Source organism: Diabrotica undecimpunctata, chromosome 7, assembly GCF_040954645.1.
Source record: "Diabrotica undecimpunctata isolate CICGRU chromosome 7, icDiaUnde3, whole genome shotgun sequence".
Classification (NCBI taxonomy): Eukaryota; Metazoa; Arthropoda; class Insecta; order Coleoptera; family Chrysomelidae; genus Diabrotica; species Diabrotica undecimpunctata.
Window position 1 is genome coordinate 28,752,177 of NC_092809.1, and position 19,784 is coordinate 28,771,960.

Below are 19,784 nucleotides of genomic sequence, written 5' to 3' on the forward strand. Positions count from 1 at the left end.
GAACTGTCTAGTGAATTTAGTAATTATTTTTTTGCGAAGTTAGTTACTTTTTGACAGACTAGAAGTGGCTGGAAATTACTATACAACCAAGCACACGTACTCATAGCCAATATTAATAGTAAATAAAATTATTTATTTGCACCATATAATAAATAGTTATGTTAAATTATAACAACTGTAGTATATTTTTTAAATATATACTACACAAAATTTTATGGGTTTAGTATACACTTCCACTATTTATAATAATTCTTCTTTTTTCAATGAAAGAAGTCTGTAATAAAAGTTTATTTAAGCTGTTAATACTGTGAGCTAGGAACTTTTGTGTTGTAGGTTTCCAACTATGAATCTGTCAAAATATGCCCGAGTTGAGCGAATGGACCTACACATTGTATTATAATAAGATCATAACAAGATTAATTCCACTTTAAACAAAATGCATGAAAATGTCAGAAATCAAAAGTTACGTTGGCACATAGATGTCAAAAAATACCATGGGTACATTCTATAGGTAAATAGGCTATATTATTTTTTTCAGTTTAGTGAATGTTATTAAAAATGTTCACCTTATACACTAATAAATCTTTAGAAGTAAAAAGAAATAATTGTTATGGAAAACCTGTAAATTAACCTAAAATTTAAAAATCTGCAATAAAAAGTTACCTTAATTTAGTTGCGTATATTATAGAAAAACTTAATATTACGTTAATAGTCCAAGCTCTAGAGACAAAAATGAATGATTTTGAGCATTAATTAGTGAATATTTGTAACTAGCACAGCGTTATGAAGAGCAGTGTGACCTCGTTTGCAACGCCAAACTGTTGGTTATATTTTTTTATGGCAGCTTTAAGGTGCAAAAACGGCGTTTTTGATTACTTTTATTGTATCAAATCAACACTTTGGGGTAAAATGAGTATAATATTATGAAAGACATAAAAAGCCTTAATTTGAGCTGTGTTATAAAGACCAAATAGTTTACGCAAAATTAATGATTGAAGGTAAAAAAATGTCAATTTTAATAAGTTTAGCAAATTAATCCTTAAATATGTGTTGGAGGGTAGGGTATTTTTTGAGTTTTTTTATTCGATAGTATAACTCTTCAGTATAGAAGAGTACTGGAATGGATCCCTCCTGAAAGAAGAAAGAGGGGACGACCACGGAGAAGTTGGCGCAACGATATTGATGAAGCAATGGCGGCAAGAGACATAGAAGAGGCAACTGCATATGACAGAAAAAGATGTAAATTGGGGGCGGAGAAGCGGCGACAGCCGTAATAAATCCGTTATTATATTATATATAAGTCTTTAGTATCCAGTTAAAATTTCAAAATGATCTGAGCAAAATTTATGGAGTTATAGGCATTTAGGTGTGAGTAAGTTGAGTGAGTGAGGTGAGTGAGTTAAATAAGTGAATGAGGTCAGTGATTAAGGTGAGTGAGTGAGTTGAGTGAGTGAGTTAACTGAGTGAAATGAGTGATTGAGGTGAGTGAAATAAGTGAGTGAGGTAAGTAAGTGAAGTGAGAGAGTGAGGTGAGTGAGCTTGGTGAGTGAGTGATGTGAGTGAGCACTCACATAGAAATTGGAATAAGTACAGTGTCAATTTCTCATAATTATACACTCGCGGCAGATAATAATCGAATTACTAGAGCGGGCTGCAGATGCAACAAAAAAAGGCAGAGTTCGTCGAAAGCAGGAGCAAAAAGATGCTGTAGATATTTTAGCAGGAAGCACGTCGCTATATGGGCCTGGAATAGACGATATAGTATAAAAAAAATGTCGTGGAGAGTTTATACTTCATAAATATCAACAACAGAGATAAGTTATTATCTTATTACCTATTATAATTAGGCAATGTTACGTCAAAACTTTCAAGTTTCATAATAATCAAAACAAAAATTAAATTTTAGTCAAATAAATAAGTCCAATTTTCTCAGATAGTTTGTAGCAGCACTTGTGACTTTTAGAGCTACCTGCTTTAGGGACAAGAATCCGCCCGAAATACTAGTTTTTGAAATTTCCATTTTTGACCAACTTTTATGTGAAATGCCACTCTATGCGACAGCTAAATGTAGTGGAGATATTTGAGGAAGATCATCAGTGGTTGAGAGGAAGACGATGCGGGAACGTCCGTTCCCGCATCGTCTTTAATAGAGAGTTTTTGTGCAAGCAAATACGTATACGTAACGTATCTTTTTGACATATAAGCATGCGCATTAATGTTTGAACTAACGTATCTAGATACGTATTACCTAACGTAACGGCCTGGTACGTTACGTTCATACGCATCCCTATCGAACCGAAAGTAACCGAATGCACAAGGGGATCTTACCCCATTACCAAAATGAAAATATCAACATTCAACATCCACATTTCATAAGTACACGTGGTACCTACGTGTTTTTCACATTTGTGGTTAAGTATATTTATTTTGATTTTTATAAATAATGGAAAGCAGTAGAAAACGACTTCACTTCAGCAATGAAGATGATTTGTTCTTGTTGAAGGAAGTCGTAGGCAAGAACCCTTACGACCATCCAGAAAGATGGAAGTTAATCCAAACGCGATACGATGGTATCAAAATTAAGGTCCGTATAGTCGTGCAAGATGTGGAGAAGAAGGGCATCGTCCTCTTCATCATCAATAAAGGCACCTACATAGAATATCGCGTCCATCTCAAAAATTAAAAATTGTTCAAAAAAATCTTTGTTATTTATTTTAAATATCAAAAATAGGGTTAAATCACAAGGACAAGACTGGCACTGACACTTTATTAGTTAATCACTAATTCGATGAGGGCAACACCATCGTTACGTTGCGTGCAGAACTTTAACAACTCTCAATTTAACGTTCATCTTCTTCGATACGTTAGTTCCTTACGTATAGGGAGATACGTTACTTTAGGTAGTTACAAAAACTTCCTATTAATGTCTGCGCAGTTGCAGATGGCGGATCAAGAACAAACAATTCCGGAACGCGGCCTAGGAACCCCGATAATACCTTTACAAAATGTTTTTTATTAAGAAAAATTTGCGTTTGCTTTGTTATAATAAATGTATTTGTCTTCGTATCTATTTCACACTTAACCATCGTCATTTAATCAAGCATAATACCAATTATTCTGAAATTAACACTTTTACAGCTCTAAAGCATGCTTTGTTATAATGCTTTTAAATGCTAGCTCGTGTTATTACTTCATAATTCTTTCTAGTCAGGCGTGTCAAAGGGTATTTATTAATAGATAAAAATAGTTGCATGTTATATGTGTTTCAGGATACCAATATCTCTTAAGGAACATAAGTTGGCTATGTTACGTGATGAAAGAAACTGTATATAAAAATAATTTTTGTGTAAAGAAAATTAGACGTGGATTTTATTGTGTTTTTTATCAAAATTTGGTAACAATTCTTTTTTATGAATTATATATTATGTACCTGCTTGAATCAAATCCCTGTCACATACCTAGTACGGGATGCCTAACGTATCCATTAATGTCAACGCCATAATTTCTAATTCCAAATAAACATGTAGCTGCTCTATCCATTTTTAACAAACTTTTGGAAGTGAAATCTGTCTTTACCTCATAACACTGAAAAAAAAAAAAAACATGACGTTAGATATACATCGTTCAACAACCGACATATCATGTAATGCAGTACACTTCAAAAATATAGAATATTTTTTAGAAAATGGGGGACTAGTAATTGGTCAGTTAAAACAGGTGTTTAGTGAAGTCATTTATTCATTGAGACAATAAATAGTAATACAATTTTAAAAACCCTAGCTGTAGAGTATACATTATAGAGCACTGTCGAGATGGGATACTTATAGTTTATAGAATTCATTATTCGTCATATCGTTACCCTAATATTACAAGGTTCTATGTAACATTTTTTACTAAATTAAGTTTTCAATATTACAAAGTTCTATGTGACTAGCACTACATCACAATTTGTATGGAAATTAGTTTGCTCACATACAACTCTGGTAATATTAAAAAAACCAAGGGTGTATGTACAAAATTATGCTTTATATGAATAGCAAAGTTCTATGGTAAACATAGAACTTTGGAATTTAAAATTTGATTAAGATCTAAATATTACATAGTGTTTGTATGTCTATGTTGTAACATACAACCTTGTTATTGTATTTTTTGTAAAAGTGAGGTTATGTTCCTGTATTTATAATACAACTCGCAAGAGTTTTCGAGAGTGTTATTTGTGTCTAGAATTAAAAAAAATGAGTAATTTAAGTGATGACTATGTCCAAGACTCTGATGATGATGAGGATTACGTATTACCAGTTCAAAAATAGAAAAATAGAAATAAAAGTTCTTTGTTTCAGACTTAAAATTCGTGGACGTGTTATTAATATTCCCGTGTCAAGAAGTAGCAGCGAAAGTGATGACGAAACTAACTCAGAAACGGATTCAAGCAGGTAGGCATGATTTGCTAAACAAAAAAAATTAAACAACGTAACATTTTATTAATTTCTTTTTATAATTTAGCTTGTTGTTACTATTTAAAAACTAATTTGTTTTAGAAAAGCTCCTAGTTCGTCTTCCACCTCAATCATTCACACTCCAAAGAATAAAAAGGCCCCAATCATAGTTGTTAGCAATATTAAGATTAAAAATGCATCTAACTCTGGTTCTGGTGACTTGCAGTCTAACTTAAATAGGTAATATTTTTGACAATTATTTTGTTTAACTAAATCGCGAAAACATTTTTTTTTTATTTTTATTTTAGAAATGTACCTAGCAGTTCTACAACTTTAGTTCCAGAATTCACCAAGAAAATGCCGTCTTCAGAAGATAACAAAATTAAGATTCTAGAACCAGACCATTCTGATTTCGATGATACAAATAATATTGGACATATTTCCGAAGAAATTTTACTAGAAGAAGCAACTCATAATAAAAGATAAAAAGATATTTACTAGAAAACGACAGAAAAACACTTCTGAATGGACATGTAACAAAAGAAAATCTTTATTTGATCAAGGTCTAGAGTATATTTCTTTTCGAAAAAAGGTAGTACCTGCTAGAAAGATTAGGAATAAAAAAGATTGTGTACAAAAGTGCAGAATGAAGTGCTCGCGTCAAATTAGCGACGAACAAAGGAAGGAAATTTTTAAAAACTATTATTTACTCTCAGCCATCGAAAAGAAAAACTATATTTTGCATACCACAGAAGCTGAGACTCCTTGGAGACGAAGAAAAGGCAAAAATCCAGAAAATTCGAGAAAAGGCAAAAGTTTTAGGTTTTATTTTGAGATAAATAATCAAAAGATCCAAGTTTGCAAGGCTTTTTACACTGGGACTTTATGCATAAGCCAGAAACCAATTTATACGGTGCACAACAATAAAACTTCCACCAAAACCTTACCCGAAAGTAAACAAGGCAAACATCAAAAACGGGTAACATCACTCGAAGATAGTAACTTGGTCAAGGAGCACATTAACATGATTCCAAGAGTGGAATCCCATTACTGTCGCAAAAAAACTAATAAAGAGTATTTAGAAAGCGGATTAAGTATCAAAAAATTGTATGAGCTTTATTTGGATTTTGCTGGAGAATGCAAAAAAAAATCCAGTTTCTTTTGCTGTCTACAGAAAAATATTTTGCAACTATTTTAATATAGCTTTTCACAAACCAAGAAAAGATAGATGTGATACCTGCGAAGAAATAAAATTAAGAAAAATGGAGAAGAGGGAAGACGAAGAATCACAACGAAGATATACTGATCATTTGAAAGAGAAAGAGTATATGAGAGAAGAAAAACAAAGAGATAAAGAAAGCGGAATACCTTTATTATGTTTTGATCTGGAAAATGTTTTGACATGTCCAAAAGCAGACATAAAAAATTTCTTTTATAAGAGCAAATTAAATGTGTACAATATGACCGGTCACCTTTCGGTTGGGAAAAAGGTGTATTGTGCCGTGTGAACAGAAGCTTTACATGGAAGAAAGGGAAATGACATTGCAAGCGCAGTTTATAAAATAGTAGGAAAAGTGTTGGAGGACCATCCAGAGTTTACAAAAATCATTTTGTGGAGCGATAGCTGCGTTCCACAGAATCGAAACAGTCTTATGAGTTATGCTCTCAGTTACCTAATTCAAAAACATCAGAATGTGCAAAATATTTCCATGAAATTTTCTGTTCCAGGACATGCTTGTATTCAAGAGGTCGATGCAATCCACAATGCAATTGAAAGAACGTTGAATAAAGTAGAATATTATTCTCCTATATCACTTCTGCGCTACCTTTTAAAAGTAAACCGACAAAATCCATATACAATAATTCAAATGAAACAAGAACATTTTATAGATTTTCAGTCTTTTTCCAGCCAACTGAACTACAACGCTGTACCATTTTCAAAAGTAGTAGCATTAGAATTTTCTAAATCTTTTTTTGAACTGAAGTATAAAGATACTTTTGATCCAACCAAAGAGCTAAAAACTGTAAATTTACATCAAAGAAAATTACGAAAAGGTCATGTTAAAACCGAAACAGAACCACTCATTCCGCTTCAATTAAAAAAATGTGATAAGGCTGTTGTACTTCCCCCAAATAAGATAGATGCCCTAAAATCTATGTTCAAGTATATCCCTGAAGTTGATAAGGAATACTACGAGTGTATTTTCCTCCAAAAATAAGATTTAATTTGTTTTTTTTTTGTAGTTAACAAAGTTCTATGTTAATTTTTTAAATAAGCAAAATTTTCTTGCTATATCAAGGTTCTATGTTTTTTTTTTCAAATACCTTTTCTTCTAATACAAAAACCAATTTTTTGTTAATTTTTTCTTTAAATCACCTTTAATACATATGTACATTTTTAATTTAAATTCAAATTTAAAATATATAAAACAATTTGATTTTTATGAAAGCTCATTTTTTTAAATCGATTTTTCTCAAATTAGCAATGTTGTTACATACAACCTTGTAATATTAGGGTAACGATATATAGTTAAATTAATTGTATTTTAATATTAATCACTCTTTTTAATAGCCTTCATATTTACGAAAGGTGTACGGATCCTAGCATGCCTATACCACCACTATAAACAGTTTAATACACTAGGGCCCGTTGTTCGAACGCAAATCAAAACTTGATTGTAATCAAATATTTAATTAAAATCAAATACGTCACATTTTGAGGTTATTTTGACTGATTTATTTTATTCAATTTTATTATTTTGCGTTTTAATGTAAAGTAAACCATAATTAAACTCTTTCTGATGTTAATTTCATGTTTTTATTTACAAATCAATAATAATAATAAGAAATTTTTAATAATTTTGACAGCTGCTGTGACGTATTTGCTTGTAAATAAAATAAATATTTGATTACAATCAAGTTTTGATTAGCGTTCGAACAACCGGCCCTACAAATATCTATTAAAGACACCATAGTTTTTTTACTAAGCTTATTAGGTACATCGGTAACCCTATAAGTACGGAGCCTTTTTCTCCATATGTGAAAACAGATTGGACAAACCAAGATAATTAAAAAGCGGTGGACTCTAGGAAACAAAGCTAACAAAATGGCTTACAAAAAGGATGTACAGCAGATTCAGGAACTGATCAGTCCCCATATTAGAAAAGACACGAACTTTAGAGAGTTCTTTACTTATTCCATTCCTACAGAAAATATCGAAAAACCTTATTTATCCGATCAATGCTTATCCGGTGCACAAAACAGGACACTCAAGAAGACTACCAGACCTCCCGATAAAATTACAAAAAAAGGAAAGACGTGCAATTTCCTCCTCAAAAGATTGGGGTAGTGAGGATCAAAACATCAGTGATCCCAAGAACTAGCCAAAAGTGTCGTCCAAAAATTATTTATTAACATATAGTTGAGATTATGCGCTAGAACTACGGGAAAAAACAACAAAAAAAGAGTTTTTCGAATTCAGGATTTTTCGAATTGAAAATTTGATTCATAACCTAAAAATTCTTTGAAAAATTTAAATATTTTGCTTGAAAGGATGTTACGGAGAGAAAATGGCAAATCTAAGCAGGTCATTTAAAAGAACGAAAAAAAAAATACACAAAAAACATTTATTTAAACGTTTGCCAAAAATTATCTACACAACCTAAAATTCTTTGAAAAATTCAGATATTTTGGCTGAGCCCAATTTTGATCCAAAAAATCTGAAAAAAAATTACAAGGTTTTTAGGTGTTAAAATGTATATTCGTGAATTTTTTCAGATTTTTTAAAGCAAAGGATCGCTCAGGAATATATAAATTTTTTTTATCGAAAAAACCCATTTTTTGCTATGGGGGACATCAGGGGCCGCCTAGGGAACCACAAATTTGGCTAAAGGGGATTCTAAATACGTAATTTTAAGTGCTCAACCCCAAATAAAAATCTAGCGGAGTGCAGATTTTACCATCTTATCCCGCTATAGCATTTACAGTTTTTTCCTGAAGAAGTCACAAAATCGTGACGAAATATTGGGACATAAAACAAATAGATTTATTTCCTACAGACCAATTGCTGATACTATAAAACAATATTTAACACAGTACGGTCGTAAATAATATAATATAAAAAGCTAGAACGACAAGTCACACTGTTTGTCCGGTAGAGTAACTACGCCACCTAGGAAAGAAATCTAACTACCAACATCTGACATTTCAATCATATTTTGTTCTTGAAACATTTACGATGCGGTTGATTTATTGCTAATTCTTCTACAAATTAATGATTCAAATATCCTTACTCGGAAATTTTACTATTTCATCAGTAATAATTATTTATAGGTTACTGTAATTGTAAGGTAAGATTTTTATTAAGCAAAATATCTTTTGAGCGTTTTGTTGTGGGGGTAGAATAGTTAGTGGGGGTGTAGAGTTGTGTTATAGAGGTAACACCTTTTATCGGAACGACCACATCGAGCGTCATAGACAGGAGATGGTTCTTGATAACTGGTCCTCATAAGACAGCTAACTCTCACTTATGGCTCCACGCGCCACACCCCGGGCAACTGCATTGGTCTGCAGGCTAAACTAAGTGAGGGTAGCCAGATATGGCGAAAATTTTACCGAGCGATTGCCGGTATAAGCGATCTCCCACTTACTGACCAACGGCTTCGGGCGGATGAGTTGGTAAGTGGTAGGGCACCCTTTTGTCCTGGAGTTGAGAAATCGGCTTCGAAGGCGGAGGAACTATTAAGTAGTCAACGGCATAAGGATACGGAAGGAAACGGAAAACCACTGTATTAAACGTCTCAAATGACATTCCTAGAAAATCATAATAGCGTTTGCAAAAACCCAAAGACACCTTACTGATCATGGCAGTCGGAAACCAAGATCCGGCAGGAGAGGTACACTCGAAGAATATGAGGCCTCTCAGGTCGTCAGCAAGCGAAACCCTCATAATCAGAAGGAAACCAAGAAAAGCATTGGTTTAGAGAAAATAGAAAAAGGACGAACCCTAAGACTGGCCACATGGAACGTGAAGAGTTTATATCATCCAGGTAAGCTGGACAACCTAATAGCTGAAATGGATCGCCTCAAGATAAATATATTCGGTATCAGCGATGTTCAATGGCCCGATTCAGGAAAACTAGCCACAAACAACGGCATGATGTATTACGTTGGTAACAATGACCCAAGACATCGATATGGAGTTGCCATTCTTGTAGACAAAGCGACAAACAAATCAGTAGTTGGTTTTACTCCTTACTCAGAGAGATTGATGATGATTCAATTGCAGACATTCTCTAAAAAGATAAACATTGTACAAATATATGCACCAGCTGCCGACAAAGATGAGACCGAGATAGAGAGGTTCTACATGCAATTGAACGAAATCATAAGATCCACAAAAAAAGATGATAATATTGTTGGTGATGGGAGATTTCAACGCCAAGGTTGGAAAAGGAAAAGTGGACGGATGTGTGGGGGAATTTGGCTCGTGAGAAAAAAATGAAAGAGGGGACAGACTTGTCGAATTCTGCCAAAGCGAGGAGATGGTAATAATGAATACAAATTTTAAATTACCTAAAAGAAGACTTTATACTTGGAAATCACCTGCGGAAATCTAGATATAAAAAAGCTATAAAGTCTCTTCTGAGAACATACCCCGGAAAAAAGCGAATATATATATGTATATATATGTATATATATATATATATATATATATATATATATATATATATATATATATATATATATGTTGGAAATATCGGGTATGTGGTCTATATTAAATAAAAATCTTTGTTTTTTCTAAAGCTCAATATTTCGCCATTTATTTAATAGCTTCATCGGGAGTAACTGTAAATAACAAACATTTCAAAACACTGACGTACACTTAGATTTACAATACTTACTACAAATTAAAAGATTATACACATAAATAAAATTGAATATTAAAATAACATTATTGTTGATGAAACTGTACATTTAATAAAATGCATGTTAAAATTTAAAATATCTTTGAGCACGTTCATTAACAATAAATAAGATGGAACAAGTAAAAATTATTTCAAAATGCAAAAAATAACAATGTAAGAAAACATTAGAGGAATAGTATTTCTTTAATTAATCATTAAGGCTAGTTAGTATGATTAATCATTAAGGTGAGTGTAGTATTAAATTTTGTTTAATATAGTGCAATATATGTTGCTTAATTGCCCCGTGTCTGTTTTATAATTTAAAGTTTGTTTATTGTTGTTAATGTGGTACATCTCCAAAAATAACCTACTTTTGTAATTTTCAGTCTGTGCCAAAATACGAGCATTGTTGTAGTCTAACAGATGACCGGTGTTTTTGTAGTGCTCGACAACTGCACAAGAATTTTTTCCTAAGCGGCAATCACTTTTATGCTGTGTGATACATTGTTTTAGCCACTGCGATGTATGGCCAATGTAGCTTTTTTCACATCCTAGACACGGTATTTCATATACCACATTACTCCTATATAAGGTTGGTACTGGGTCTTTAATTTTAGAAAAAAGTTGTTTGCTATTTATGGTATTGTATTTAGCTATATTAATATTGGAAACATCTTTAAATATGGATACGACAGACTGAGTTAGACCGTTAATAAAGGGGAGTTTTTTGTATTTGATTGACTCATTGTTAGAGTCAAGGACAGGACCATCATAGAAATTACTGCTGTAAATGAGTTTTTTTAAAATATGTTTCGGATAGCTGTTGTTTCGAAAAATTTTGTATATTATGTCCAGATTTTTTTGTAACAAATTATCATCAACAATGGACATTATCCTGTTTTTCATACCCAATACTGTATTATATATATATATATATATATATATATATATATTACTCTCCTTATTACTTATTACTCTCCTCATCGACCTTATATATATATATATATATATATATATATATATATATATATATATATATATATATATAAGGTCGATGAGGAGAGTAATAAGTGTATACGTATGTATATTATACATACCGAGCGATAAGAAGTATTAACTTAACAAATGATTAGCGCTAATAAACACATTAAATTGGAACATTTTAACCGCATAAGTTGTTAATACATCTTAGGACGTAGGCGTCGATGCTATAAAATATTTATTGAAATTAATGGATTGTTTTAATATCAATGTAAACGTATTTTATAAATTAGAACTCTGAATATATTCTTTTTAATATTATGAGCAGAAATATAACAATTTATTGTTAGCGGCAACTGATCGACAACAAACACATATTTTCTTAATTCAAGCAGCCCCTGCCTGTTTATCACGTGGTCAGTTGTATAAAGGATGGGTAGGTTATTTCGAGTGTGTGGTTTTAACCAAATAGAAATTGTTAGTGGTGGCTAGCGCTACGAATTCAATTTTTTGATGATTATGCATTATGGTTGACATAACATTTAAATTTAGCGAAGCTTCTACGGTGGAAGGATAAGGAAACACGGGTAGCGTCACGAAATAGCGGTTCTGCACATCGCATCGATTCACTACTCTCGATCAATTCATTTCTAGTCATCAATTTATTCTAGCAGGTTTAAATTAAAAACTACATAAAAATTACTAACAAAATACATACATAAATAAAAAGTAAAAAAATTTAAAAAAAGTAAAAAATTAATAAAATATGTAAAACAAAGAGAAAAATAAAAGATCGATACTAGAATTCGAACGGTCAAAATTTAAAAGTCATAAATGTCATCGAATTAATAACAATATTGAATCATCTGTTTAAATTTTTATGGCACTTCTCGTTTTAAAATAATTTTATATAAATACAATGTCGGATTTTTACAATTATCGGTTCGACTACTGTATTCAAGTGCGACAAAAAGAATTATTAGTAAAACATTTTATGTTGAAGTTTGATACTTATACAAAATATCGAAACTGACCATAATTTGTTATTTTGATTTTTGAAAAGTTTTATAAATTTTTACTTAATAAACTCGTTTCCAACTATACTCAAATTTTATTTTTAGACATCTTATTTAAGAGGTTAAGATTTGATTTCACGTACAGTGGCCTGTGTATCCGCTTATACGTATTTCATCCTAATAGGGATCATCAGAGACGGCTATTCACAGTCGCTCTGAAAATGAAAATAAATATTTTCTGTCTTAGGAACCAACTCTAACATGCTAGGCTCTAAGCAAATAGCGACATCTGATATTAAAATCCGTGAACTAATTTTCGAAACCAAAATGAATTTGGTTTCGAAAATTAGTTTACGGATTTTAACATCTTATTTAGTTTATATAATAATTAAATTTACTATCAAATGATATTATTTTATAACTGATTAATAATTTAATATTTAGTCTGACTTTGACGAGCCTGTCAGAAGTAACAGCGTATTCTTTGCTGATACGTTAGCAGGTGACGTTAGGAACAAATATAATAATTTATTGTATTATTTTAATATAAATTTTTTTAATATAAATAATAAATAAATAATAAAATTACTTTCTTTAATTTTAAAAATATTTAAATTTTAAAAATACGGAAGACACAGTATGAAGCTTCGGGCTAGTCCACTGTACCGCCTACTGTATCTACTACATTTTTCACATGTATGGTTTATATTTAGATATTCGTTGATAACTGCATTACAGTTTTTAAGTTAAGTCATGTTAGAGGCGCTTGTGCGATTGAAAACCCTACGAATTTAATCAGTTAAATTAGAAATTGAAAATTTTGTCGGTACCGGTTACAGGAATAATTTAGGTCACATAATACTGAACTGAAGAAGAAATGCAGAAATTGGCTATTTTGATTGGATCTAAAATTTTAGATGAGGTGAGGGTGTTTATCGGTGGCAATTTAAAAAGGTATCACCTTTTAACAAAAAAAAAAATCTATTACATAAAATTGTGTGGATGGATTAAGGAAATAAAAAAATACGGGATCTGTTCTAGATTCAATAAAACACAATGGGAAAATTGCAGTGAGTTCCCATTACTAAAGGAAGATAATTCATTTTATTTTGATAATAATGAAACAACGCCAAGCAGAAATGTTACCAAAATATAGAAATGACTGCATATGTATCGATTAAACTTACGAACTAAACATGTATCAGTTTAACCTGACAATAGTTATAGCAATAGATGACAATGTATAGGATTTTCCTTGTGCTTTTCTTGTATCAAATCAATCAGATGAATATATTATGATGTATATTCTTTTCATGTCTGTAGAGAAAGCTTTAGATGGGTCATGAAAACCAATAGTTTTGATGACGTATGTGGCTCCCGTTTTTTACAATGCTTGGGTAGGGGTGATTGAGTCTTTACGTCTATAAAGAGAGCTTTAGATGGGCCATTATGGAATGTGATTGTTGAACAGTCCAAAATCTACAGAAGGTTGTAGCGCTAGAGAAAGAAGAAGGTTGTAACGTTATAAACGTCACATGTTTGGTATTTTTCTTTAAATTATTTTAAAATTTTCTTTAAATTCATTTATTAACATTCTATTTTACTATTTTTATTTTAAAAATAGTTGGCGCTCAACTCTTAGATTGAGTAAATATCCTATTCTATATATCTTTATCTATATCTTTATTTTTCATTTTCAATGTCGTAAACATGGAACGTATACATTTTATGCCCCATTTCAGTCGAAAAAGTATATCTGTCTATTGGCAACTCTGCTCTGTCATCTCACTTCAATTCTGAAGAAAGAGAAATTGTTGTTCATCGACAAAAAGGCATGCTTCTATTGAAAATTAATTTATATTATTAAATCTTTCTTGGGGTAAGTTTATATTTAATATTTAACCAATACTAAGTGTTTTTTTTTTGATAACTTTTTATAATTTCCTATTTGACTTAACCTGAAACTACACACAACGTTTTATTCTTCAATGTATTATTCCCATATGATTATTTAATCTTATTTAGCTAACTTGTTTAATAATCATTATATTCATTCAATCCTTGCCAAATTGCTATTTTCTATTTAATATTGTCTTAAAATTTGTAACTATTTGTAATCTTCATATGGCAAGGAAGTATTTAACAAGTTATGATGTTGCTAACACAAGGTTTATTATTTTCGTTTTTTGGCCTTATTAATTTTCTAATCCACCCTATTATTTCACAATATAGAAAATTGTTATTATGAAAAGTTGTTTGGAATTAAAAACTATGTTTTATTTGCAATTACATCCTTATAATTAAAAAAAAAAACAATTTTGCAAATTTTTCCTGAGCAAAAAAAAACGATTTTTGGAATTTGTTTAAAAAAATTATTGTTTTGCCCGGCACCCTTCAGATTTGTTTAAAGGGGACATTTTTGAACAGGAATCCGCAAAGAGACCTAATCAGAAAAACTTTTCTACGGGGGCGACCTCACAGCCTTGACTAAACTGATAAACATCAATGCCAAATACGTTTTTACATACTCATACAAATTCTTTATTACTTTCGAAAAGAGATGGTGTGATAAAAAAAAGAAAAATCACTAATTTAATAAACAAAAATGTTTGTTTCATAAAGCTACACATACATGTAGTTCACAAAAAATTGTTTTTCAGTTTGAGTCCAGTTTTTATTTGTTGTTGTTATTACCCGTCTGTCAAAAGTTGTTTACAATTTTTATGACCTAGTACTCGAACTTCGCATACTTCAAACCGATAATAATAATGATAACAACCAAAACATTCAACAGTGATATCCAACTCGAGATATTCCCATGTGTTATCATAATGCATGGTGCAAATATGCATTATATAGGTGCGTTTATACTCGTAAATAGTCGGTCACAATAGTTGCTTACAACTAAATGCAGGACTATCCTTATCGGTAAGATGACAACCTTTTATTGAACCATAAAGCAAGCAATCAGTTGAAATGCAAAGCTCATTTCTTTTACATACAGTGCCCCACAAAATTAGCGCAACAATTTTTTTTGAACAGCTACATATATCATTTTTGAGGCGAATAAATTAAAATAATTTTAAAATCCACGTATTTTGACTAAACAATCATCTCTCTAGTGTTAAAACATCTGAAGTTACTGTTCATGAATCACAGTGAGCATTTAAAATAGTAAGAAAATTACTCAAAGACTATTAGCTAGTAAAAATGTATATTTTATATATAATATTAATTATTGAGAAATACTCCTAACTAATAAACCTTCGAATATGTTCCTGGGGTATATTTTCTCATTCTGCCACGTGATGGGCATGCGATCTGCCTTGCCTCATCATCTTTAAGACAAAATCAGCGCAAATACCTTATACGTAGGCACCAAATATGCACCCCAGACGTTGTTGATATAACTGTAAGCGCTCAGGTTTTCCTGGATGAATAAAACAATAAATTGGTGCTGCTGTGGTGTCATTTTTCTTTTGCGACCTGGCTCTGCACTCAGAGTGTATAGGACCAAATTCACATTATTCCCAAATATAGGACAAATTCACATTACAGACTACGACATTGATGGTTGATACTGTTATATTATTATAATTTTAACTTATTCCATTTTAAATAATGCTGGCTTCTGTCATTTTAGACAACTACCGTAAGTTGCACTGACTGCTTTGTTCCGACATCCGTCCTAACATGTCAATATTGTCAATTTTATCAGTTGTTATCAGGTCCTCGAAGACACTTTGTCTCAGGACCATGTAACCTATGTAGAGCCATACGTTGCCATGTTACCAATTCCAACGGTAACTTAAACATCCTAATTTTTAATAGTATATATAATGTAACATATTTGTAAATTTATAACATTTAAAGGGTTTTCACCCATATATTTTAGTGGCTCATAGCATGTATACTTCGTAAGTATTAACCACATTTTGCATAACCCTAGTCAACATTTTAAATTTTACGTTCTTTTTAATTAAAGTGGTTAATATACTCTCAGGTTACACTGATGATGGAATTTACATTCCGAAAACGTTCTGTAATGTATTTGTGATATAGCCCGTTTGGGTATTTTATTATATACCTTTTATAAAGGATTTGAAATAAAAAAAAATTATGATACATGGTATACAGCCAGCTACAGGAACTTAGTTTCCTAGTGGATTTTAAAATTGAACCTTTTGTCAAAAGTTTGTGTTTTTTTTTTAAAAAGTTGTAGTTTTGGTTTTACTACGAATAAACAGATCAGTCCTCATAAATTTGTTCTGAAATCGCATCGTTTCCAAAAATATAAAATGCACGAGCGAAAATTGTGCAATATTTTTTATTCGTTCTAATTTAAATAGTCATCTATGTGTAACTCAATTTACATTCAAATAACTATAAATAACCTTGATATAGGAATCGAATAACATCTGACTAACAGTCGTTCCTATTAACAAACAAGTTTATATATAATTTTGCTGTTATGGTCACAATATAGGTATTTTCATATTGTAGAAAAGATTTTTCATAATATATAAGAATTTTTTTAAAAAAACAAAGATTGCTTAACGTTTTGGCTATCGATTATATCTTTGAGTCGTTATTAAGATAAAACACAAATTTCCATTATTTACACCTTTGAAAGTCTTTCTTTATAATCTAATCGACCCAACACAAGAAAAAATCGTATGTTTTTTGCAAGAATGTCCCTTATTTAAAAAAACTTCGATTGCCTGTAACTTTTAGAAAAGTTACAAATACAATCAAAGGTAAAAATCACAAGCTTATGCTATTTCTTGCACAATAGTTAGAGCTTTGCAAAGTCGTGAAGTATATAGCCTATAAATTTTCATACGGTCATTGGAAATGGATTATCTAAAGTCAATAGACTACTTTGCAAAACTCTAGCTATTGTACAAGAAAAGATATGAGTGTGTAAACACGTTGAAAATTGATTTTTACTCTGTGGATCACCCTGCGGATAAAAATTACCCTTAAAATAAACCTGTCCATGGAGACTCCAGGATTTTTCTAGCAAAAGTTACATTTAATCAAAGATTTTTTGAAAGGAGAAGAATTTTTGCAAACAATTGTGAACATATAGATTTCGTCTTAAGTAGGTTTGGTTAGGTCACAAAGGGGAATACTACTGTGCAGTTACAAATCTCGACATTGGTTTGGTAGTTATGAACAATTGAATTTTTTTTAAACTACCTTTTTTTGGATGTGATTTTATTATCGAAGGAATAATTTTTCCTCAAAATCAATAGATTTCGAGTTAAATGACAAAGTTGTAATAAAAACGTTGTTTCCAGTATTCGTGGATAACTAGTTTTTAAAACACTAGCTCTATTTCGAGCACGACTGCGCAGCCGGAGTTTACATTATTAGTTCTTATTTCAATTTTTTTAGTAATAATACATGATTTCAAAGTGCACCAATAAAAGAATAGCGTAAAGTATTCGTGGATAAGTGGTCTTTAAAACACTTGCTCTATTTCGAGAGAGATTTTCTATGCTCGAAAAATCGCGCGTGTTTTAAAGACCTCAATATCCACTTATACTTTAATATAATATTTTCTCCACACAAATCACTATTTTTTTATTTTCCTTATTTTCGAGCCAGATCTTTGAAATTTTTATATTTATTATGAATTTCAAGGACAATCAGATTATTTTATAAAGCATAATTTTTTTGTGGCATGTAAAATAAGCTTTTCCGCCATTTACATAAACTTTTTGCATCCTATATCTTTCTAATTTATAAATATGAGTAGACAGGTGTATAATAATTATTCGATTGATTTCTAAAATGCGGACAAAGGACAAACACCTCGTCTAAATATGATCTTTCCAATCTAGTATCTTACTCATTGTCTATTTTTATGTCTATATTAAATTTATTGATAGTCGATTACTTAGTAAGATTTACGGCTTTTTTATAGGTGTAACAAATGTATGCCTGTATAACTGTTTATTATATACCAGACACGTTTCTTAAACATATTAACGTGAAATTTCATAATACGTTTGTTTAAATTTAAATATGGTTGTATAAATTAATCAATACATTTGTCCTCCCTGTATTCCTACGATCCCTATAAGTACCGCCATCGGGCTCGTGGAATGCGTCCCTTTATAAGAGAAGAGCACCAGTCGTTGAAAAGAAAAGACGCAATCCGGCACGTGAATCCATGCACGCATATTGAATTGATTTCGTTTGTTGTTTTGTAGTGCAAACCCTGGTAATTAGACCCAGCGGTAAGTTTTTACCTAGTTTTACCTAAACCTATAAATTGTCTTTGATTGTTTATTGCAACCATTTAAATTTTAATAATTATTTGCACCAATGAGGAAAAGTCCATTTTTCTCGCCAGAGTTATCGAACGAATAGTTCTGTTAATTAAGTACTATTAATTTGTAATAGTACGTTTGTTTGTTAATACCCCACATTGGCCTATCTATCCGGATTTGAACTCATTTGTTGAAAAAATATTTTTGTTTTATTTAAATTTGAATGGTTGGTTTCGTCGAATGTAGTATTTTTATCGTTTTGAGGGTTCTTATCTTAAGTTTGCGTCTCTTGTCGTGGCTCGAGAATAATTTATGACCTTTTTGTAAAGTCAACCATACGGGACTTTTTAAAAGGGGATTATCGTCGTTTTAATAAAGTATCGAATTACAAATCGGTAATTTCGGGGTTTTAGACCACATTTTTGTACACTTTCGTTTGTGTAATATTATTGAAACTTGTTAAAAATTTAAAATGGAAAAACTTGAAGAAAAGAATAGGAAACTCAAATTTTTAAGAAAAACTGCGTTAAATGATATTCAGTTAATTTTCGATTTAGGTTTTAAGGCCCTTTCAGACGTTTCTATTCGCCCTTTATTTAAAATTAGACTAGAGGATTTAGATTCGATTCGCGAAGAGTTCTTAAAACATCACACTAATATTATTAGTAATATTCTTTCTGTACCAGACGCGGATACGAGGGTTGAAGAAAATGTTCGGGAATTATTTTTGGAACAATTTTATAAAATAAAACTATTTAGTGCGGAATTATCTGAGCCACAATTTGAAACTCCAGAACCATTTAGATCGGTAGTAGTTCCACAATCAAATATTCGCTTGCCTAAAATAGAGCTGCCTAAATTTAAGGGTGATTTTAAGGAATTTAGTTCATTTTTAGATTTATATAATTCGGTTGTACATAATAACGCAGGCCTAGCAGACGTAGAAAAGTTTAAGTATTTGAAAGGATGTTTAGAAGGGACTCCACTTAGTTTGATTCGTAATTTGTCAATAAATAGCGATAATTATCAAATTGCTTACGATCTAATTGTTAAACGGTACACAAATGTTCGTCGTTGTGCGACCGCGCATTGGGATGCGATCTTGGGCGTACAGAAAATATCGGTAGTTAATTCGAAAAATCTGGCTAAATTAGTAGACACGTT

General features: G+C 31.2%; 1 protein-coding gene across 1 annotated transcript in view; it reads right to left on the minus strand.

Annotated features, from left to right (window-relative positions):
* The window catches only part of LOC140445131 (uncharacterized), a 62,786-nt gene that overhangs the window by 16,568 nt on the left and 26,434 nt on the right, over positions 1 to 19,784 (minus strand). The window contains exon 4 of the mRNA XM_072536971.1: positions 3,459 to 3,585. Coding sequence (XP_072393072.1) covers positions 3,459 to 3,585 — 127 coding nt within the window. The remainder of the gene's footprint in view (positions 1 to 3,458; positions 3,586 to 19,784) is intronic.